The sequence below is a fragment of the Calcarisporiella thermophila genome (assembly GCF_041956535.1).
Source record: "Calcarisporiella thermophila strain CBS 279.70 unplaced genomic scaffold VTP21scaffold_6, whole genome shotgun sequence".
Taxonomy (NCBI): Eukaryota; Fungi; Calcarisporiellomycota; class Calcarisporiellomycetes; order Calcarisporiellales; family Calcarisporiellaceae; genus Calcarisporiella; species Calcarisporiella thermophila.
Window position 1 is genome coordinate 603,561 of NW_027192196.1, and position 21,399 is coordinate 624,959.

At 46.0% G+C, this 21,399-nt stretch overlaps 11 protein-coding genes across 11 annotated transcripts; 8 read left to right on the plus strand and 3 right to left on the minus strand.

Moving 5' to 3' along the window:
* Positions 1–381: 381 nt before the first annotated feature.
* VTP21DRAFT_9966 (uncharacterized protein) lies at positions 382–2,270 on the plus strand (the record flags this gene model as incomplete). The annotated part of the gene is made up of 5 exons (XM_069400970.1): positions 382–849; positions 915–947; positions 1,009–1,525; positions 1,587–2,016; positions 2,087–2,270. The coding sequence occupies 5 exons, from the start codon at positions 382–384 to the stop codon at positions 2,268–2,270; spliced, it is 1,632 nt and encodes a 543-aa protein (XP_069253692.1).
* Positions 2,271–2,718: 448 nt separating this feature from the next.
* VTP21DRAFT_9967 (uncharacterized protein) lies at positions 2,719–4,161 on the plus strand (the record flags this gene model as incomplete). The annotated part of the gene is made up of 6 exons (XM_069400971.1): positions 2,719–2,840; positions 2,919–2,988; positions 3,066–3,174; positions 3,250–3,422; positions 3,483–3,822; positions 3,941–4,161. The coding sequence occupies 6 exons, from the start codon at positions 2,719–2,721 to the stop codon at positions 4,159–4,161; spliced, it is 1,035 nt and encodes a 344-aa protein (XP_069253693.1).
* Positions 4,162–4,446: 285 nt separating this feature from the next.
* VTP21DRAFT_9968 (uncharacterized protein) lies at positions 4,447–5,386 on the minus strand (the record flags this gene model as incomplete). The annotated part of the gene is made up of 5 exons (XM_069400972.1): positions 4,447–4,606; positions 4,696–4,871; positions 4,951–5,122; positions 5,204–5,269; positions 5,358–5,386. 5 exons carry the CDS (start codon positions 5,384–5,386, stop codon positions 4,447–4,449), a joined length of 603 nt encoding a protein of 200 aa, XP_069253694.1.
* Positions 5,387–5,533: 147 nt separating this feature from the next.
* Positions 5,534–5,958, plus strand: VTP21DRAFT_9969 (uncharacterized protein; the record flags this gene model as incomplete). The annotated part of the gene is made up of 3 exons (XM_069400973.1): positions 5,534–5,558; positions 5,677–5,767; positions 5,835–5,958. The coding sequence occupies 3 exons, from the start codon at positions 5,534–5,536 to the stop codon at positions 5,956–5,958; spliced, it is 240 nt and encodes a 79-aa protein (XP_069253695.1).
* Positions 5,959–6,278: 320 nt separating this feature from the next.
* On the plus strand, positions 6,279–7,614 carry VTP21DRAFT_9970 (uncharacterized protein; the record flags this gene model as incomplete). Its single annotated transcript, XM_069400975.1, has 5 exons — positions 6,279–6,518; positions 6,580–6,809; positions 6,872–7,050; positions 7,129–7,370; positions 7,444–7,614. 5 exons carry the CDS (start codon positions 6,279–6,281, stop codon positions 7,612–7,614), a joined length of 1,062 nt encoding a protein of 353 aa, XP_069253696.1.
* Positions 7,615–8,726: 1,112 nt separating this feature from the next.
* On the plus strand, positions 8,727–9,726 carry VTP21DRAFT_9971 (uncharacterized protein; the record flags this gene model as incomplete). Its single annotated transcript, XM_069400976.1, has 2 exons — positions 8,727–8,772; positions 8,834–9,726. 2 exons carry the CDS (start codon positions 8,727–8,729, stop codon positions 9,724–9,726), a joined length of 939 nt encoding a protein of 312 aa, XP_069253697.1.
* A 1,386-nt stretch (positions 9,727–11,112) lies between these two features.
* Positions 11,113–12,244, plus strand: VTP21DRAFT_9972 (uncharacterized protein; the record flags this gene model as incomplete). The annotated part of the gene is made up of 2 exons (XM_069400977.1): positions 11,113–11,916; positions 11,999–12,244. 2 exons carry the CDS (start codon positions 11,113–11,115, stop codon positions 12,242–12,244), a joined length of 1,050 nt encoding a protein of 349 aa, XP_069253698.1.
* Positions 12,245–13,094: 850 nt separating this feature from the next.
* On the minus strand, positions 13,095–14,603 carry VTP21DRAFT_9973 (uncharacterized protein; the record flags this gene model as incomplete). Its single annotated transcript, XM_069400978.1, has 1 exon — positions 13,095–14,603. One exon carries the CDS (start codon positions 14,601–14,603, stop codon positions 13,095–13,097), a length of 1,509 nt encoding a protein of 502 aa, XP_069253699.1.
* Positions 14,604–14,853: 250 nt separating this feature from the next.
* VTP21DRAFT_9974 (uncharacterized protein) lies at positions 14,854–15,212 on the minus strand (the record flags this gene model as incomplete). Its single annotated transcript, XM_069400979.1, has 2 exons — positions 14,854–15,081; positions 15,147–15,212. 2 exons carry the CDS (start codon positions 15,210–15,212, stop codon positions 14,854–14,856), a joined length of 294 nt encoding a protein of 97 aa, XP_069253700.1.
* Positions 15,213–16,235: 1,023 nt separating this feature from the next.
* Positions 16,236–18,925, plus strand: VTP21DRAFT_9975 (uncharacterized protein; the record flags this gene model as incomplete). The annotated part of the gene is made up of 3 exons (XM_069400980.1): positions 16,236–16,552; positions 16,641–17,091; positions 17,165–18,925. 3 exons carry the CDS (start codon positions 16,236–16,238, stop codon positions 18,923–18,925), a joined length of 2,529 nt encoding a protein of 842 aa, XP_069253701.1.
* Positions 18,926–19,740: 815 nt separating this feature from the next.
* VTP21DRAFT_9976 (uncharacterized protein) lies at positions 19,741–21,338 on the plus strand (the record flags this gene model as incomplete). The annotated part of the gene is made up of 6 exons (XM_069400981.1): positions 19,741–20,008; positions 20,073–20,134; positions 20,205–20,276; positions 20,351–20,450; positions 20,517–20,728; positions 20,802–21,338. The coding sequence occupies 6 exons, from the start codon at positions 19,741–19,743 to the stop codon at positions 21,336–21,338; spliced, it is 1,251 nt and encodes a 416-aa protein (XP_069253702.1).
* Between the last annotated feature and the right edge of the window lie 61 nt (positions 21,339–21,399).

Sequence of the window (21,399 nt, forward strand, 5' to 3'; positions counted from 1 at the left end):
CATCCGTGTATGCTGGCAACAATATTTAAACATTCCAAACAAGAGTGATGCCTTAATGACAGGCTTTCGGAATATATTTAAGGAAGATCGAGTCTTGGCTCTAAATCCCCTGTGAGGAAACCTACTTCCCCTCTTATAAAAGAGATTTGAGCATCCATCGTAATCGGAAACGAAAAACCCGTCTATGACAAATAAACTCTCCTTTCTATATGAGAAAAGCCCCGACCTATCTTAAAAGGCCACATGCCCCGTACTTATATAAATCTCTCAGAATACTAAATTTCATATGATTTGTTTTTTTTTTCCCACAGATTAAAGTCGAAGAAAATTGATTTTTTGACTGAAAACTCCAAGTTGATCCTCTACAGTAGTTAAACAATCATGTCAAAACTTGTCCCTATTGCATATATCACGTCAATTTTGCGTGACTTAAAATTAATGAAGATAAATGATATCTTCCCCGTTCTACAGAGATCTCTGGGCTCCTTGAGCCCCCGTAAAATCCTTCTTCTCTACCTTCTTTACCTCATCGTGAAATACCCTAATCGCGCAATCGGATCCCGCCGCTACAGCGGAAAGGGGGCTACCGTTGTAACCGAGTTCCCTTTGTTGGGAAGCTTTCCTGTTCTTTTTTGGTTCCGCCATAGTATTCTTGAATTGATGCTTTGGTCGAGGCGGCGATATGGTCCTTGCTTCACCTTGACATTTCCACTTTTCCCTCGAATTTTTGTCATTACCGATCCCCAGCTTATCGAGCATGTTCTGAAAGGGAGTTTTGAGGATTTTGAAAAAGGATACGAGCTTAGCAAACGGTTGAGACCATTGCTGGGCAACGGGATCTTTAACTGTGTAAGAGGAAGAAATAATATCTTCCAATTCTATCCCCCTAACCAGCTAAGCTATACACAAAATAGGATGGTGACAGGTGGAGAAGACAGCGCAAGACGGTAGCGCAATGCAAACGAGGATATTTTACCTTGACATGCTTATCGTTTTTTTTTCTTGCAGGCGTCACACGTGTTCAACGTGAAGAATTTCCGTGAACTTACCACAGGCATTTTCCGTGAAGAATCCAAACTCGTGGTAAAAGTGCTCGAGCAGTACGCAGAGAGTGGCCAAGAATTCAATCTTAGCGACGTGTTCTTCCGCTTCACTCTGGACACTTTCGGGAAACTTTCGTTTGGCACTTCCTTTAATTGCCTTGAAAGACCCCAAGACCCCATTCCGTTTGCAGTAGCTTTTGATCAAGCTCAAACTATCGTGGACATGCGTTTTAAGAATGTGTTCTATCAGGTAAGCGAATTGTTAACGGGAGCCAAGGAGAGATTACAACGGGCGACAAAAGTTGTGGACGAGTACGCATATCAGGTCATCGAGAGTCGCCGTCAAGAGATCAGAGATAGGGGAGCGGAAAAGACGAGAAAGAAGGACTTACTGGATATGTTTATCGATTATCGTGATGAGAATGGGAAAGGGCTCTCGGATGCGGAGCTTCGTGATGTGGTGATTAATTTTATGCTTGCGGGTTGGGGCGAATAATAAAATTAGAAGGTTCTCTTGGCATATTAAAGACACTTTCTTTTTAGGACGAGACACTACCGCTCAGCAGCTCTCATGGCAATATCTCATGATGATGCGACATCCTGATATTCAGCAGCGCGCTCGTGAAGAGCTACAACAATTCGACCCGGATGAAATTGATTACGACACGCTACGTTCTCTGCACTATTGCCTAAGTCTATTTAATGAAACACTACGCCTTTACCCTTCCGTTCCACGAAATGCCAAATTTGCTGTCAAGGATAGCGTTCTTCCAAACGGAGCTCTCGTGAAGAAAGGCGACGCGGTAGCTTTTAGCCCCTATGTGTTGGGGCGATTGACCGAGGTATGGGGCCCTGATGCAGAGCAGTTTAATCCGGAGCGATGGTTAGAAAGAGATGCCGTCGGAAACGTGGTGGGTGTGAAAAGGGAGTCGCCTTCCAAATTTCCGGCTTTTCATGCAGGGCCGCGAACCTGGTATGTACCCCCTTATCTTCAATGGATATGGCGCATTTTCTAATAACCATTTTATTTTATTCTTTTGAAGTCTGGGCCAGACCTTTGCCACCCTTGAGTCCCTCCTTCTTACATCGCAGCTTCTCACTCGGTTTGAATTCACCCTCTCCCCGACCTTCATCGAGCGAGAACGCAGAGCCACCGAGCCACTCTACGCGCCTTCCTTGACTATGCCAATGCGGCGCCCGCTTCTAGTCAAAGTGCGCAAGCTCTAGATCTTCTTCACAGATAGCCAAAAATGACCCCTCCATGCTAATAGCCCTCTTCTCTATCCTATACCTGCAGTGTACTCGTTTTCTATTTCACACCAGATGATTTCTAAATATACATAGGCTTATCTAATTCGCTGCCTAATCGTATTATAAATAATTTTAAATTAAAATTTGGATAGAAACCCACGCCATTAGTTCCTAAGAAAGAGAACAGAACCGTTTTACTTTTTTTTTTCCTCGTAAGACGAGATTCATATCTTAGACAAAGAATAGAACAGTTCATTTTCTTTCTCAGCGCAATAAGAACTCAGAAGCCTATTTCACCTCTATTGTCACAAGACCTACTGGATTCCGCAGTACCCTACTCTCCTCCACATTCCATGAAATTCATCTGACACCTCTAAATATAGACGCTTGTCTCAACATACCAACACTCTTCCCCACCCCCACCATGTTAAATACGCTGAGACCTCCAATAGAATACATGTCGGCGAATCAGCAGAATAATGGGCAGTCAAGAACGCCGATCGGGGCTGGAAGTGGGATGGTGCCAGTCGGAATGCAATCTTTAGGGTAAGCTACTCTAAAATACCGCTTTGGATCCATTGGGGCTCGTGTTTAATTTAATTTTTCAATTGGATCCCACGATAGAGGATTCGATGGCGGAGGTGCAGTGTTAAGATTAATGTCTTATAGCGAAAAGATGACACCACCCCCGAATGTAGGACCAGATCATGGGATATGATCCTCTCTTGAAATTAGAATAATCATGCTCTGTCTTTCTATCCTAATTGCTAGGAAAACTCTACTGATTACTGGAAGGGATTTGTAGAGTCATTCTATGCTGAAAATGGAGTGATGCGCCTCGCTCTATTCGACACCGATAGGAAGGAATTACGAAATTTCGGTGGGTCTAAAATAGTATTTGACTTTTAGGTTTATTGATGGCACATGCTAAAATATTTGCTTTTTGATCTTTAAGATCTGCCCGCACCATTCCTGCACCGATTCTACCATATGCTTTATGATATGGGAGGGGTGGCATCGATTCAGCTAGTGTTTGAAAGTACTCAGGAATTTCTCCAAGCGCCCAACTCAAGAATGGTTGTATGTCCGCATGCTTCCATGATATATCACTATCAGAATGGTGTCAAGGTGAGGGATTGGTATTGTCTGATGGCACTTTGTCAGACGTTTGATGGAGTCCTTCTGTAGGTGATCAATGTGGGCCGTTTACGGTGCGTGTTCGACCCGAAGATCAAGTATTTCGAGTTTATAACCCAGCACCATGAGGAATATTTGCCACGCTCTATGTTAAAGCAGCTGCAAGAGGACGGGAGTTTATACGAAGATAAGGCGTCCGAGAAGGCTAGGCGAAACTCAAAATCACAGAAGGGCTTGGCTATCAATGGCGGGGAAATACTGATCCCACCGCGAACGGTGACTTCTTTCGGGCTCCCGGAGCAAACCATGCGAGTGCTAGAGATGTTTGAGGGAATGTGGATGTTGAGAGATTTAATGCAGATGTGTCATTCACAGAATTCTTCACCCACAGGTAAGAACATTGAAATTTCCTCTCTTCTGCCCTTTTCCTCGCCAAAGCGTTTAGTTGAAATCGTGTAATTCTCTTTTCTTCCTATCACTGACGGCGCATCCTCCTCCTTTTTATTTAGAGAGCCTTCACTTATTCACACAAAATGTCACATCAGCACCCTTCACAAACCCACCCATGACCGCCACCGAGCAGGTACCCGGAGTAACGACGCTCCACCATGGCCTTCCTTCCCCCGCAACGCAAACCTCCCAATATCCCTCTACTCCGCCCAATTCACAAAAGCTAACGGATTCTACTACAAGTTCGCATCCAACCTCTACTCTCCAACAATGGCTTTAAGTTTTTGTTCTAAATTCTCCTCTGTTAATTTTATTGTGATTATGTATTCATTTATTTTATTTTATTTTATACTATATTATTTTATTTTATAAATACATAAAATTTTGATATAATTTTGGCGATAACGGCTTGTTTATTAAGAGGAAAAAAAGAGAGAGAGAAAGGTAGAGAGAGAAAGCGTGTTCTTCGAAGAGAGAGCGCAGAAAGGTAAAGATAGAAAAGGCCATGATTAGGAGAGCTTAAGAGTTTATGTACAGTGTGAAATAACTGGGTAGAATACAGAATCTAACTGTCACGCGGGGGTCTTCCTCTTCTTTTAGCTCCACTACGTCTGCGGGATGTAGAGGTGGTAGTGGTGGAGGAGGCAGGGGTGGAGGGATTGGATGCTTGAATAGAGGGTCGTCCAGGGGCGGAAGACTTTTCAAGTCTCCGTTGCTCAAGGTATCTAAAAGAGAAACATCCACCACCCAAGTCAATATCCAAAGGCTAAATGGGCACCAGCGCCGAGAAAAAAAAGAAAAGAGTCAACCCTACCTTGCCATTTGTTGATCCAACTCATCCTGCAGGTTTGGCAGTTTCCTAAGTTGATGCTGTATCCGCTTCTTGTCAACCTCTTCCTTGAGGGGTTCATACGATTCCTCTCTTATTCGCTTAAGCCTCTCGCGAAGCCCATCACGCTCTGCTTTCACGTTGCGCTCCACCTCGGTCACCTGCCCATATTAACACCATTAAGCCAATAAAGAATCGTAGTACAAAAGAGAGAATATATATAACGGAAGGAAGAGATACCGATTCGATATCCCGCTGTAGCCCCCGTAACATCTCACACAGCTCTAGCTTCTCGCGTTGCAAACGGCCTCGCTCTAATGACACTTCGTCCAGCAGGTGTTCTTTTTGTTCCAGTTGTTCCTGCAACTCAAAAAGCTGCTGCTTCAAGTCTCCTAATGCATCTTGCTTTCCCCTAGAAAGCATTGGAAAGAATAAATAGTAATACAATGAATATGCAACTCGGTTGGGTATTTGCAGCGCTTGTTGTAGTTACTTCAAATCTGAGAGAGCCGCGAGATCTCGAACAATTTTGTCATTAGAATTATCCTCATTCTCGTTCCTATTTGAAAATAATAGAGATTGACAAATCCGCCAGCCAATTTTAGATTTATAATTGGGTTGAGCTCTAGAAAAGTTTAGTTACTGACACTAATGCTTGCACTTGCTCCGCTGCCATGCTGTAGCGGGATCCTCTAGAGGTTATGACTGTGTATGCAAAAAACGATTTAGGGCACACTTTAATCTCTTGTGGCTTGTGCAAATCCTTATCAAGGATTCGTGAGTTGTTTTCTTTATTTTATTAATTGCTGACAACATTATAGCGATGCTGGGCTCGATTTTCTCACAAGGTAATGTCTTACTCTCGTAGAGAGCGCTATTTTACGGTGATTCAAGATCTTTGACAATCGGAGATAGCGATTTAAAAAAAAGTGAATTATTAATTATGCTATCCTTTTTTGCTTATAGTCATTCCTGCCTTTAGGCCAGCCACTTCGATGGTCACAAGTATCAGATCCATGTCTTATAAAATGAAGACCCACTCTGGTTCTAAGAAAAGGTCCAATCTGTTTTATCTAGTCTCGTAGCCTATTCTCGAATCCTTAACTTTTCTCTTTCAATTCTAGGTGGATTCCTGCTGGCGGAAAATTCAAGCGTATGAATTGCCGCTCTACCAATCTGACAATGTCTTATGCGAACAAAGCACAAAAAAATGCACTGAAACGGTTGATGCCTTATGCTTCCTCATAGTTGTACTATTCGTTTCTTGATTAGACACTCTTCAATTGGACAAAGATAGAATTAAACATACTCGGGCGAATTTATTCTGCCTATCCTACAATGATCTATTCATTTTTTTATCCCTCTACTCTTTTTTCTCTCTTTTCTCTTTTTCTTTTCCCTGTCAATAGCAATCTTTTATTACTCCCTCAAAATCCCTTACACCGAAGGAAAGCCTTGTGACTGCCATTCACTCGCTGAGCTAAATTCTAATTCTTAATTACTCGATAAGCCACATATTTACTATTTCAATCTTAATATCTGCATCCTCAGACACTGTGTACAATCCGATGGCCACCTCTACCACCGAAAATTGTCCCTCAATAATGTCTACCGAAGAGGAAATTCCTCAATCATACACGGCCGCAGATCTGCTCCAAAGAGTCGCTAGCTACATAGAATCTTGTGAATATGATCTTGCTAGGACATTTTGCTTACGCGCTCTAGACCTGGAGCCCGAGAATGTACATGTGCTGGAGATGCTCGGTCAAGTGGAAGCTGAGCTTGGGATGTTCGAGGAGGCGGTTAGCGTATGTGGTTTTTTCCCTGCAACATCTGATATTTAGGTGCTAACCATCTTCATTTTAATAGAGATTTCAAAGGGCGATTCAACTCGAGCCCAACAAGGGCTACTCGAAGTATCTTTATCTCGGTCAGCTCTCCACTGCTTTGGAATCTATTGCCTATTATCGGCGGGGAGTTGAACTACTGGTAGAGGAACGGAGCCGAATGCCTGAGAGTAGCGAAGAAGCACTAGCCCATGCCCGCAAAATTTCATCTGCATTATGCTCTATGACTGAAATATACCTGACAGATTGTTGGTAATTGTAATTCTCCCACCTATTCTGTTCATCCCACATGTGCTGATTAGTTTTATCAAAAGTTTTGAGCCGGATGCCGAACAGAAATGTGAAGAGTTTTTAAGTCAAGCGGCTAGCATAGATCCAGAAAATCCAGAGGTTTATCAGCTTCTTGCCTCTGTTAGGCTAAGCCAGTGCAGGAATGAAGAGGCCCAACAGGCAATCGAAAAAAGCATGGACTTATGGATTCAGAAAGAGCCAGGTAGTTTCCTTTGTTCTCGGCCTATTTTTAAGCCTTTCAAATCTAGTTCGATTTTTTGACACTTTTCTCTCTATACAGGCCACCCATCCATTCCCCAATACGATTCGCGTATTGCCCTTACCAAACTTCTTCTTGAAATGTCACTCCACGAACGTGCAATGACCGTGCTCGGTGGCCTTCAAAAAGAGAACGACCAGAGTGTTGACCTATGGTATTTGTATGGCTGGACATACAATTGTATGATGGAGGAAGCAACGGATCCGGAAGCAAAACGCGAGCTCATGGACGATATGCGGGAGTGCTTGGAAAACGCAATCAAGGTATCTTATTAAGTTTGCGTGAAAGCACAAGAAATTCAACGACTTATATCGATTTTCCAAATTCCTATAATAGCTCTACCATCAGTTGGATCATGACGATGAACCAATTCTTGAACATTGCCAGGAATTATTGTCCACGCTCCCCCCCGCGGAAGGTAACACAGCTGAAGAGGAAGAGGAGGACGGAGCAGAAGATGAAGATCAGTGGGAAGATGAGGAAGACGATGACGCAATGGAGATGTGAACGTTGTTATACATATTTAACCCCAAAAAATAGTCACATTGAAAAGAAGAAGAAAATACCATCCCTTTATATTGTATATTAATTGATCCAACCGCTATTTGACCATTTTTTTTTTTTCCTACTTGTTCTCTCTTTGTTTTCCCTCTCGCTTTTCAAGCTTCTTCCCGATTTTATATATGGAATAATGAATAAAAACATAGAAAAGTCGGCTTTTATGCATTCTTAACTGCTTTGCCTTCCAATTAGATAGATTCCTGCCAATGAGCGACAATCCTGCTTTCGGGTTGATGTTGGACAGAAATAAGCTAGGCCAAAAGCATCAGGGTAAAAACTCTTTATTACGGCTAATATTTACGGGAAAAAAAGGATTTAATAATTAAACAGAATTAAGTAATCCTCTTTGTTCCAAAGTGGCCTTACTTCTAGAGCATGGCTGAGTGGTGTCGAACAAGCTATGGATCGATTTTGGCCCAATTGGACCGCCTCCATCCAAGCCTTGTTTCTTCTTCCACGCGACAGAGGCGTGGTCCTCGTGGAGGAAGCAGGCTCGCTCTCCGTAGGCGCTAGCGCATCTGCATTGCAGAGCTGAGCAAGGTGCGCAGGCGTTGCCGTGTGAGAAGGCTTTTACTGTTACTCCAGAATGTCGGTGATAAGCTGTAAAAATTGCGAATGATCGGACCTTTCCCTTAGCAAGTCCGTGCACAAAGTACCCTGTTTCTGGATAATTAGAGTTAATTAAATATTTGCACGACAAGAAATGAAAAAAAACCGATCGTGGCATCACACAACGAAAACACAACTCAAGGTTTATCCTTGTCCCGACTAAAATCGGCCTGCGCTTTATTTTCCAACTCTGCACCACCTTTCACTTCAACACGGCTGCCGTGGCCCGCTCCCCTTCCTATCCAGTCCTTTTTCTCTGCAACGCTCCCACTCCTTTGTACGCCACACACTTCCATCCGAACACTCTTGTATCGTTAATGACCTTTATATAGTGTCCCATACTCATACTCCTTCTTTCCTCCTCCCGCCCTTACTTTGGCTTTTTCATACTCGATATTCAAGAGCGAACCAACCGATCTCTCATCTGATTTCCCCTTCTGTCCCATCTGATGGCTCGTATGGATCCGGCAGAAGTGGCCCATTCTCCCCATAATGGTAAGTGAATTGAGGGGGCTTACGTAACAGCAGTGTAGGTTGACCATCATAGTGGCTATAGACCCTTCTTCCTTGCGTATGCTCTTACGCCGCGCTGATAACTCTTCTCAGTGTGTCACCAATTGCCCCGTGCCTCAATGCCCCTCCACCTGTCCGCAGGAACAGAAGTGTGTTTTTGTCACTCGTACATGCGGTGAATGTTCGAAGGCAGTTTGTCTGCCTGTGGGTGGAGAGTCCTCGGGCTCAGGCTCAAGCGGTTCTCCGGTCCCTGTCGTGGTCGGCGGAGTACTTGGAGTATTTGTAATTGCAGTTGGGATATATGCTTATAAGCGTTACAGGCGTAAGTCACGGTCGGCAAAGGCACGCAATATGCCACTGGATTCATGGAAAGACACAAAGAACGAACCAGTGAACCGACAATTGTATACGGGAAGTTTTGCGGCCATGAGCGACCCAAGGAATACGTCCACATCTGCTATCGTTCCCATCGGCTATGTTCCGCCCTCAACCCGTGGATCTTCCTACACGAGAACAAGTAGCCCGCGGCTACGAATGTTCGAGGATGGGATGGTTTCAGGAGATGCTGTAATTAAGCTACCTGAGAACATCCACCCCTCTCCGCATTTTGCAACCGACGACGCCTACGACGGAATTGGCATGACTCCCTCCACCCCTGAATTAACCACTACCGCTACAGCTGCCACTCGAGCCAAACCACAGCTTGTACGGGTCACATCCAAACGGAGCGCTAAAACGGCTGGTACCGATGATTGCCCGTCGTTGCCGGACATAGTTTTGCCGGAGGGGGACAGCATTGATCTACAGCAGTGGTCGGCAGTGGAGGATTATTTACTGCGTTTGCCTGAGCCCGAGACGCCGGGTGGATTAATGCTGCCCAATCCGTATGGAAACATCCCACGACGAACAACAAAAGACATTCCAAACGGAATATAATATGCAACCTAGTGTGTTTGTTTTTTGTGTGTGTTTATTTTAATTTTTTGGCTACTGAACCCTCAGTGCTTCAGTCATGTTTCTTGTAATTGTTCTTTTTTTATTTGGGACAAATACCCTTACCCCTACCCCTCTATTAACACTTTTATTTTATATCATATTTCTCTTCGCAGCTCAATTCTCCATACTCAATATTTAACATTATAAAAAGTACAGATTACTCATCCTTGCTATGCGTCTGATTACCCGTGCGATGCTGGTCTGGTACTGCTCATATTACCTTAGGACGGTCGATTCTATTGTTGAAACATAAGGCAACTTGAAACTGAAGAGATACTTTTTACAAGATTCGAGAAGAAATAATGAATGGAGTTGTGGATACAAAGCTAGGACAAAGCTTCTCCGCTAACCGAATAACGGGTGCCGAGAGATCGCTCCATGGCGATATAATATCTACTAAAGTATTGATATATTTGGAATTTCATTATCGCAGATGCATCTCATAAAATTATTTGTGCCTTGAGAGTGTGGCAAATTTTTGGGTATCGAGTAGAAGTTTCATCTTAATTATCTTGTGTCAAGCTCGAGCAAAGCATAAAGACATCATTTATTGTTCCAAAGTAGGCGCAAAGAATTAGTATTAAATGTCTCAATGATATTATCATTGGTAGGTTACACTACAAAGATTTAATAATGGATATTTGCAAGAAGGGCTAGGCGTTTTCATAGTGCTCTTCATTCTCGCACTCAATGTATTTCTATCTACCGCCTTTCGGCTTGGGCCTGCGGCAATTTCGAGAGAATTCAAGCCTCGCTAAAATCTGGCCATTAGCATGGTCGGTGAAATGGTATGTCAGTCCTATAATACGATATCCTGTGAAGTGGAATAGGGCTAACTTTTAGCCATCACCTCAAGGCATTTTCAGTTCGATCTCAAGGATCCTGGGAAGAACACTCAATGATATGGAAATCTGGACACGTCACCTGCTCAAGATTACTTTAAATGGAATGTGCTCACGGTCGTTTGAAAATAGGCTCTTCATTTAACTTATTGAAAGCTACAGATTAATAATGGATTGTCGTGAGCAGAGGCCAATTACATCATCGCTGAAGTCATCTCTATTTTATTGAAAATGCTCAGATCCCCTTTGAATGAGCATTTAAATAGCATGCAGAGGATAAGGGAAGGAGGACATTCGTTCCATTTCCATTTTCTCTAAATTAAACTCTCTGTAAACGAATCGGGCGTTTCGTGTCAGAGAAACTAAAATCAGAGGGAGAAAATCATCACAAGGCAAGTCCCCAAGTATATATCAACCGTGTGCACCAAGGAAGTGTTCGAAACTCATCCAAGCTTTGAATTTTTCAATATACTCTTTCAAAACGATGACTGACGCTTCCACTAATCTGATGAAAGCCATCTCCCAAACGGAGAAAGGCCCTTCGTCTGTGCTCAAGGTGATCGAGGTCCCGAAGCCTACTGCTAGGGGCCATGACCTCGTCGTGAAGATCAAGGCCGTCTCAGTCAATCCCTTGGATATTCTGGTGCGAAAGAGCCCTGAAGCTTTTTCCATCAAGGATAAGCACGTCATTGCCGGGTGGGATGCATCGGGGACGGTAGAAGCGGTAGGAGAGCGGGTGACGCGCTTCGAGATTGGGGACGAAGTTTTCTTTGCTGGGTCGCTCAACCGCCCCGGCAGCAATGCAGAATATGCACTGGTAGATGAGCGTATCACAGGCCATAGGCCAAAATCTCTAAGTTGGGAGGATGCTGCGGCCCTTCCCCTCACCTCCTTAGCTGCATGGGAGGCATTAGTCGAAAAGATGCGCATCCCAGTTGCTACATCCTCCGAGACGAACCCAAAATCTCTTCTGATCATTGCCGGGGCAGGCGGAGTCGGCAGCATTGCCATCAGCATTGCCTCCAAAATCCTCAACCTCTCTACTGTAGTCGCCACTGCCTCTCGCCCCGAAACGGCCGAATATTGCAAGGCGCGAGGAGCGACCCACATCATCAATCACCGGGAGCCTCTCCGCCCTCAACTTGATAAGGCTGGGATAGCCGTCGACTATGTGTTCATTTGTTATGATGCTGATCAATATATTGTGCAGGCGTTCGACCTCGTCAAACCTCTAGGACATGTAGTCAGCATTGCTTCTTTATCTGAGAATGTTTCTCTTGGGAAGTGGGTGAGTTTGAAAAAAAAAAAACCTTTGTTAATTTTGTTAATTTGGCCCTATTCAAGCCTAAATTTTTTTAAAAAAAATTTAGAGGATGAAGTCAGTCTCATTCTCATGGGAGGCTATGTTCACCAAATCGATCACTGGCGAGTGTATTGAAACGCAAGGACACATTCTCGATGAAATTTCCCGTCGGGTGGATCAAGGGCTGCTTCAAACGACAGCTTCCCAGCGCTATCGATTCAACGTGGAGAACTTGAAAATGGCACATGACTTGGTAGAAAGTGGAAAAGGAGCTGGCAGGATTGTACTTAGGGTGGAGGATACAGATTGGTGATAGGTGAAGGATCAATGAAAACGAGAGACTCCTACAGGAGAGGGAAACCTTTTGTTTTATCAACCAAGCTATTATACCATTTTCTTATAATAAATAGGTTTTAGTTTATGAAAGTTTGGCTCCTCACATAACGTTAGTGAAGCTTCAGACAATTGATTGTCACCATAGAAAATTGAATATAAATCTTCCAAACCACAACTGCCTAATGAAGGTAAGCCCAATTATTTTTGTTAACATTAAACTATATTCAATTTTTTTTTTTACTTTCGGGTTTTAGTCGAACATGCTGTCAAATAGGTGGGGATATTGAATTAAATATAACTTTCAGCTGACGCTCCCCTTTGAAGAAATCTGCAACGCTTTTTTCTATCATGCTGAGAAAGCCCGGATGTTTGATAAATTCATTATCTGGTATGTCAAGTATTGGAAACCCAAAACAAAATATAGGATGCTATCTCCCCCCCCCATTTTGGGCTTAGAGGTCCCATTGCAGTCTATGGAATATCTAATTAGACATGTCATCGAACACATATCAGAGATAACTACCGGAATTGATAAGAAAAAAGAAATTCGAATTTGAATGAATTCTATTTTTGTTCTCTTGTTGTGTGAGATAACTCTCCTCTCCTCACATGTCATTCCTATCACGGAAATTCACACTTGAAGATCGATAAAAAAATTAGATCATAATTTATAGATTGGTAATAGATTATAATTCGGGGAGAGAAGGCGGGGAGCGGGGTAATAAATGAAATTGACAAATGTAAAAATGCAAGAGACTATACTGATGTATTTATATGTGTATGTATATAATTATAATTTAGGATAGCACGGGGTTAAGCCTATTGGATTAAGAGCGCAATTTGTTCAAAATCGTGCCGGGTATCCAGCCCCCATGTATACGCAAGCCCAGACTCAGGACCATTACGCCAAGCACGATGTAGCCAACGCACATAAAGGCTCCCAAATAATCCTTGCCATAGATTCCGAAGACAGCATTAAAGATGACCCCTCCAATATTTCCTCCAGCGCCAATGAGACCAGCAACGGCGCCGGTGCGGCCAGGGTCAATGAACGGCACGATACCGAAGGTAGTGCCGCATGCGGCCTGCACAAAATAGGAGAACAAGATCATGAGTGCAATGGCCGCCCCAATGGAGTTGCCCGCCCCCAGCCCAAAAGCAATGAGCGTCACGCCTTCCAGCGTCATGATCAGGATATGGGCTATAAGGCGTCCATTGATTTGGCCATGCGGCGACCGCATCCGTCGGTTGAAGAAGTCGGAGAGCAGCCCTCCGCTCGCTCGCGAGAACAAGTTCATCAACCCAAAAATCGAGCCTATGATTCCGGACAGGGTTTGATCCAGCTTATAGTGCTCGTGGAAGAACTCTCCGATCACGTTGTCCACGGCCAGTTCGAGGCCGAAGCTGCATGCATACACAAGCATGAGAAGCACCACGTTTGGATTGAGGAGGTGGGTGACAAGGGAGAGCAGAATGCTGCCCATGCTCGCAAGGAGGCCCTTCTTCTCGATGGGGGGTGGGGCATCTTCGAGGGAAGTGCTGGCCTCCGAGTCGGTATCCGAGGAGACGACGGTTTTTTCTCCGTCGGTGATGATCACGCTGGTGTCGGTCTTGACGTTGGCGACATGGCGCTTGGTGTCCTGGACTGGTCCTTCCCGTTTTAAGCGCCAGTGCCCTCCGGGCCAGTCGTCGGAAAACAAGAAGACGAAGATTCCCACGAGTATGCAAATGAAAGCAGGGACAAGTAGAGTGACCCGCCATGCCAAATTATCGGTTAGGCCCATCAACTTAAAGAGCTGGAAGACCAGCGGCATCACGAGGTAGGTGATCCCCGCGCCCATGTTTCCCCATCCGCCCACGAATGCATTCGCAGAGCCGACTATGGGGGGAGAGAACATCTGTGTGGTCCAGAACTGACAGGGGACAAAAGCAGCCCCCAGAATGCCGATGAAGAAACGAACGGCAATTAGGCCGTTTCCGTTCGAGACTAGCCCCGCAAAAGCGGTCGGGATGGCACCGACAATCAGCAGGGAGGCCATGACCCGCCGGGGCCCGAAGAGATCGCACAGCGGCCCGATGAGTATGCGGGCGAGAATGGTGGCGGAGACCGAGGTCATATTGGCGCTGGCTGCCTGGGCCGGGGTGATCTGCAGCTCTTTCTTGATCGTGGGCATGAGTGGGGAGATGGAGAACCAGCTGAAGAAGGCAACCATGAAAGCAAGCCATGAGAAGTGGAATGCGCGCATGTAGGGCCGCCCTACGGAAAACAGTTTGATGCGGAGGGCCTTGTTCTTGGCATCGGTCGGGATAGAATTGCGAAATATAAATATGGACATGGAAAGCAAATTGGGGGCCTTTAGGACGAGGGTGGTGGAAGGATACTTTGAAAACCTCCTTCTGTAAAATGTCAGGATCGAGGGTTCATTTTAAGCGCAGCCTATTTATATGCTTTTTTGACTTGGTCTGTGATCTGAATTTTTTTCAATATATATCTAATCTGCTTAACCAGCGATTAAGTGAAAAAAAAAGATGGAGAAACATCTGCGGCCAAATTACACGCCCTGTTTGGAGAGCCAGGCTGATACGTTACCATCCGCTGAACTGATAGGAGCCACGAATTCGAGTAATCGGAGAGTCGATCGGGGGACCGAAATTATGTAAAACTTGATCCAAAACCAACGAAAAATCCTTTGCAACCTTAAGTTTGCGGAGGAAATTAAGCTTGGGGGAATGCGTGCAAAAGAAGCGTGTCCCCGTCACTTTCCCGCCTTCAATCTTCGGAGGCATAGGTTTTGGTAAGCCGGGTGGGGCGAACTGCACCCGGTGATAGGCACAGTTAGCTTGTCTGCACATGACGACATGTGGGTCGCGTTATCTACCGCTTGCTCTCCCGCCCCCATCACCTCAAGAACACCCGGTGTTCGAGATGCATGAGGAAGTGCCATGGTCAACTAGGGGGAAAACTTCTGTTTACGAATTTGTTTGAAAGATAGGCTGTTTGGTTTCCTCCGTAGAAGCTCCGTTTGTTTGTTTGTGTATTTGTTTCTTTTTATCAATTGATATGCACCTGAAAAAAACGAGTATCAATTGATAAAAGGCAAAAGGGTGAACTTTCCGAGAAGACTATCTATCCCCTATATCATGACGGTCAAATTTGAGACCGCCCTTGATAACCAATCGTCATTATCTTATCCACATGTCAAAATCGTTAACTAGAATTTTTGACAGGGTTGGAAATTCGGTGCTTTCTGAAACAACAGGTGGTGAGAGTTGATTTCAGAGCCCTTCTACTACCTAGACTAGACAAGTTGCGGAAGAGGACCCTAAGTCAACCAGGCTGTGTCCTAGGAACCTAGCGACTCCTTTTGCACTGCTAAAATTTTTTCCTATGCTCATACGAGGAAGCAATTGCTTTGCATTGATCCACAGACTGTTAATTCTTGTCTTCTTGGCGTCATTTTGATTTGTGGGCCTGTTGACCACGACCTAAGGGTTCAAGACCTAGGTTTCATTCTGAATCTCATCGGGCAAAAGTTCCTATCATGTCTAATTAATACACCACCAGTTCTTTATCACGCTCAGAATCTTGTAATCTTCAAAGCCTCTAATCGCTGTTATCGGGCCTTGGATATCCGGCCAATCACGGGGCCACGACAAGAAACCTCATCACGGTAGCCGTGAGCGAATTTCGAATACGAACTCCAATCGGGGAGGGGGTGTCATACACTAGGCACAATGGCCGTGTTAAAATAACAACTCCCTATATAGAAAATAAACAAATATTTCATATCTCAATTGATCCTATAAATCCCTCTGGCGGTGCCTTCTCGAAACATTTCCGTGTTTCTCTTCCCCAATTCCTCTTCCCCCCTCCCCCGTCTTCTGTTCGTTTGTTTGTTCGTTTGTTTGTTTGTTCGTTGCATGCTCATCGTTCTCCTATCTCAACTTCCCCTCCAAGTCTAAACAAGATGTCTCCCCCCTCCCTAAGTCCTGTTTGCTTGACCCCTCCTCCTCCCAAGAGGTCCATCCCGCTGTCCCCACCACACCCCTCCATCAAAGAGCCATCCGACAAGGTGGACGAGAGAGATTTGAAGACGCCTGACTGCTGGGTGAAGCGGCATCCGGACATGGTGCGGCTGACCGGTAAGCACCCCTTCAACGCCGAGGCCCCCCTCTCCAAGCTGATGGCTGCGGGCTTCTTCACCCCCACTCCGCTTCACTACGTACGAAACCACGGCGCAGTCCCAAAGCTCGCCTGGCACCAGCACACACTAGAGATCACTGGGTAAGTGTATGGCGCAAGCAGCTTGAAGCAATATGGCCTGGTCATAGAAGCAGATACTAAACTTTGTATTGCTCCTGTCCTGTACTAGCCTTGTCGACAAACCCATCATCTTCTCCATGGATGAGATTGAGCAGATGCCATCAGTGACCTTGCCTGTAACGATGGTGTGCGCAGGCAACCGACGCAAGGAGCAGAACATGGTCAAGCAAACCATTGGATTTAACTGGGGTGCAGCTGCCGTGTCCACTGCTGTGTGGAAAGGAGTACCACTAAGATACGTGCTTAACCTCTGCGGTGTGCAAAGCAGTGCAAGATGGGTTTGCTTCGAGGGTGCAGACAAGTTGCCGAAGGGATACTATGGAACCTCCATCAGCGTTGAACGAGCAATGGGCGAGTACAATGATGTATTACTTGCCTATGAAATGAATGGCGAGCGACTGCATCCCGATCATGGCTTCCCATTGCGGACGATACTGCCGGGGTGCATAGGAGGTCGCACCGTCAAATGGTTGAAGAAAATCACATTAACAATAGATGAGGTATGAACTATATCGCCCACGGAAATTTTATTTAGTTGTCTTAAACCTAATATCCTGTTCTATAACTTGAAAGTCGGATAACTACTATCATATCTATGATAACCGGGTCCTTCCCTCCACCTACGACGCTGAGAGAGCCAATAAAGAGAATGCTTGGAGCAATCCCGACTTCGTCATCAATGAGCTTAATACAAACAGTACCATAACAAGCCCTGCCCATGACGAGGTCTTACCCCTCACACCAGGGAAACTAGACTCCAACTATACCGTCGGCGGCTATGCGTACAGCGGAGGAGGCAAGAAGGTGACCCGTGTAGAGGCGTCTCTCGATGACGGGAAAACTTGGATCGATGGCACGGTCTATCACCCTGAGGAGAAATTGAGCCCGGTTGCCGGACGCCGGTATTGGTGCTGGGCTTTTTGGAGCGCTGACATTCCTGTGCGGAAACTACTTCAATGCAAAGAGATCGTGTGCCGTGCGTGGGATAGTCATCATAACACTCAACCCGGGAAGCTGACGTGGAATGTAATGGGAATGATGAACAACTCCTGGTTCCGGGTGAAGGTGTCGCTCAGTGAGTTCAGTGTAAAGGGGCAGCCCCAATTTGGCTTGCGTTTCCAACATCCCACGGTACCAGGCAATCAGTCTGGCGGGTGGATGCCGCCTCCGGAGCAGCCCATTCCGGAAAAAAAGGAGGCTCCGATGGCAACCCCCGATCGAATCAGCGAAGGTGGCAGAACATTTTCGAAAGAAGAAATCGCCAAACATGACAAGGAGGATGACGTTTGGATCATTATTGAAGGCAAAGTCTATGACTGCACTCGCTTCCTCGAGGAACATCCCGGAGGAGCCGAGAGTATCATGCTCAACGCAGGAGGTGACGCAACCGAAGAGTTCAACGCGATCCACTCGAGCAAAGCCCACGACATGCTCAAGGATTATTATATTGGCGAAGTGAAGGAGAGTGGCAGCCGTCCAGTGCCTTCGGAGGACCTCCCGAAGGCCAATGGCAAAGTGGACACAGTCCCCGTCACAACGGTGTTTCTTAGTCAGAGGGAGTGGAAAACCATGAAGCTCAAAGAGAAGCAAATTCTCTCGCACGACACTCGTCTCTTCCGCTTTGAGTTCCCTGATTCAAGTATGCCGCTTGGGCTTCCGACTGGAAAGCACGTCCTCCTCAAAAGCCGTGGTACCCGTGAGACGCTCATTCGCTCGTACACCCCCGTCAGCAAGGAGGATGCGCTTGGCCATGTGGATTTTGTGATTAAGGTGTATCGGCCCCTGCTACCTCACTTTCCTGAGGGCGGCAAGTTCAGCCAGTGGCTTGATGCGATGCAACCAGGAGATGAAATCGACATCAAAGGGCCGACGGGATCCTTCCTCTACGAAGGCAGGGGTCGATGGGCTCATGGGAAACAGTCCGGCCAAGCCAAACGCATCGGGATGATCTGCGGCGGGACGGGAATAACTCCCATTTTCCAGGTCCTTCGGGCCGTGGCAGAAGCCATAAAGCACGGTGACACCACCGAAGTGAACGTCATCTATGCCAATCGCACGGAAGATGACATTCTGCTGTACCAAGAACTGAGCGCTTATGAGGCAGCTCACCCGAGCCAGATCAAAATATGGTACACACTCAACAATCCCCCAGCTGGCTGGGCCTATAGCGAAGGATATGTCAACGAAACTATGATCCGCGAGCATATATTCCCGGACTGCCACGATCACTCTGATACTATCTTGCTTTTGTGCGGGCCTCCCCCAATGCTCCAGCTCGCGTGTCTGCCCAACATCGAAAAGGTGTTTGGCGACATTCGCACCTTCATTTTTTGAACACCTACACTTTTATTTAATCTATAATGTAAATCCTCTCTTCCCATTTCCACAGCCGCTATTCTCACTTGTTCATGGCCATGCTATTGTAATATATACCATTTTATTTGAACACAGCTTCTCTATCCCCTCACCTCTTAACCAAAGTCTGGATATATGACATCATAAACCATCTGCCGGATCCCAAGTAGTTCGGTTTCATGAATCCAATAGGCTTGAAGCCAAGCAGTCCAACCCCCTCGCACTTGTGTCTGCAAGCAACACGTTGCTTTCGCCTGCTTTGCGGACACTGGATGCACCGTCTCAAATGTATCCATTTCTAGTGGCATGCATTGCATTATCGCCTAGCATACTATCTTAGACCGAGCGTGCATTTAGGCAGCCCCCTCACAATACATACAGAACGACATAGTGGAAAGTGTGAAGACCCTGAGCATTAGATCCAGCTGCCAACCTTGATGGGCCCAATCCCCCTGGCTCGATTCGGATAGAACGGGCATTTCGTATTCCTGTTCAGATGGCCGACCTTCCTCTTTTGGGTGATGCTAATCGGCTTGAATCAGCTTGCTCGGGAAATGGAAATCGTCCATGGTTGGAACGAGAGCTTGAGGTAAAGAATTTTTGATAAATATAGCAGTTTGAAAGCCCGCACAGGCGAAAAGCTTCATCGCGTATAGGATCGACTTGTTGAAAAATAAAAAGCGCAAAATATAGCGTGTGCATTGACAAGAGTGTGAGCGAATGTGTGGGCGCTAAGATCTCTATATACGCTTAGATTATCAGAGCAGCCAAGATTGTAAAGACACTTTTAGACAATGTCGGTCTATTCTCCCTCGATTCGTCCCCCTTCGCCCACCTCCTCTTTCCTCACCACCAACACCACTGCCACCAATATCGCAGACCTCCCCGATGTCCCCGTCGTGCTGACACGCAAAGATCTCCGTGCCTCAGCCGATTCCTACGAAGAGCTGATTCAGGCTGCCAAGCATTATCGCACGCAGATGGCAGCTCTGGCACAGGCGGCCGCCGATTTTGGTTGTGCTCTGGAAAATGTCGCAAGGAGTAAGGGCGCTTTGGAAGCGGGTAGGCTGAGAGTTCTTGAAGAGATGACCTTGCTTGAAGTGACGTTGAGCGATTTGCATTTTAGGTGCGGGCCTTCATGCTGCCGGTGCATTTCACTTCTTGATATCGAACCATCAGCAGATCTTGGTGGATATCCTCTCTTCCAGCTTGCATCCCATTCTATTGAGTTACTTATCATTCCTTTATGCTATTGTAGAGTGAGGCAATTTACAAACACTTTGAGGTACCCCTGATCGAGAATATTGAGCGCCATAAGAAGGAAATAAAGGTAGCTATCCCTCGATATTCCCCAGCCTTGAGCCTATGTACTTAAATGGCTTTGATCTCTTCTGTTAACCAAAGCAAAACCAAGAAGCGTATGACAAAAAGATGCGAGAGATGAGCGAGAAAATCAAGAGGACAGAGGCGAAGAATTTTCGCAGCGGGCGACAGAGGCAACGAGGCGAGTTTCCACACTGCTCCCGGCTTTCCTGACCTTCGTCTCTAACCATCCATTCTATGCCATCAGACCTGATTCAATTTAGGAGTGCACTGCGAGAGCTCACCCAGCAAGTCAATGAACTAGACCAGTTGAAATGCGAATATTACAAGCATGTTCTCAAGCTGGAACAGGACCACCTCGACACGACGCTCTCGCTAGCCACCACCGTTATTCGAGCCGAAGTGGATATCTATGAGCGTGTTGCCAACAAAGGGCTTGCCGATCAACAACTCGAGCCGGTATGCATTGCTCTCATTGTGACACATGGACATGCGTTCGTTTTAACACTCTCGCTTTCTTATTGTTTCTCAGATGATCGCCACTGGATTCAACCCATTTAACTCGTATACGACGTCGGATGAATGCGAGCAGATTTTCAGCGTTCTTCCCCCCATGCATATCATTGCGTCCACTAAACCACCCTCTCTCCCCGAACACAATAAATACAACCACCATCTTTCCGATCTGGTGGACTTGGAAAACTCGTCGAGCGACGATTTTGGTCCTGAGGTGTCTACTGTAGATCAACGAGATAGCCACAGCAGCCATCACGATGGGAGCGATCCCATCCTACCCTCCGACCGGTTCCAACTGGAAAATGCGCCACGCACGCCGAGCCCATCGAATGGAGACTCACCCGCGCCTTCACACCCTCCTCCCATATTAACCCCATCCACGACGTTTGATAGAACACTAGACTCACTATCCTCTTTTGGGAATCATGGGGACGATTTACAGGTTGTGCGCTCTGAGCTATCCAACCGATGCGATTCCCATCCGGAAGCGAGCGGCTTTGACTACAACCATCGCCAAGAGGAGCGATTGGACCACCACACTGGGACAGTATGAGGATCTCGCCTCCTTCCTCCTCTCTCTGAAACCGCTATTTTTTTTATTTCATCTCTTCCTC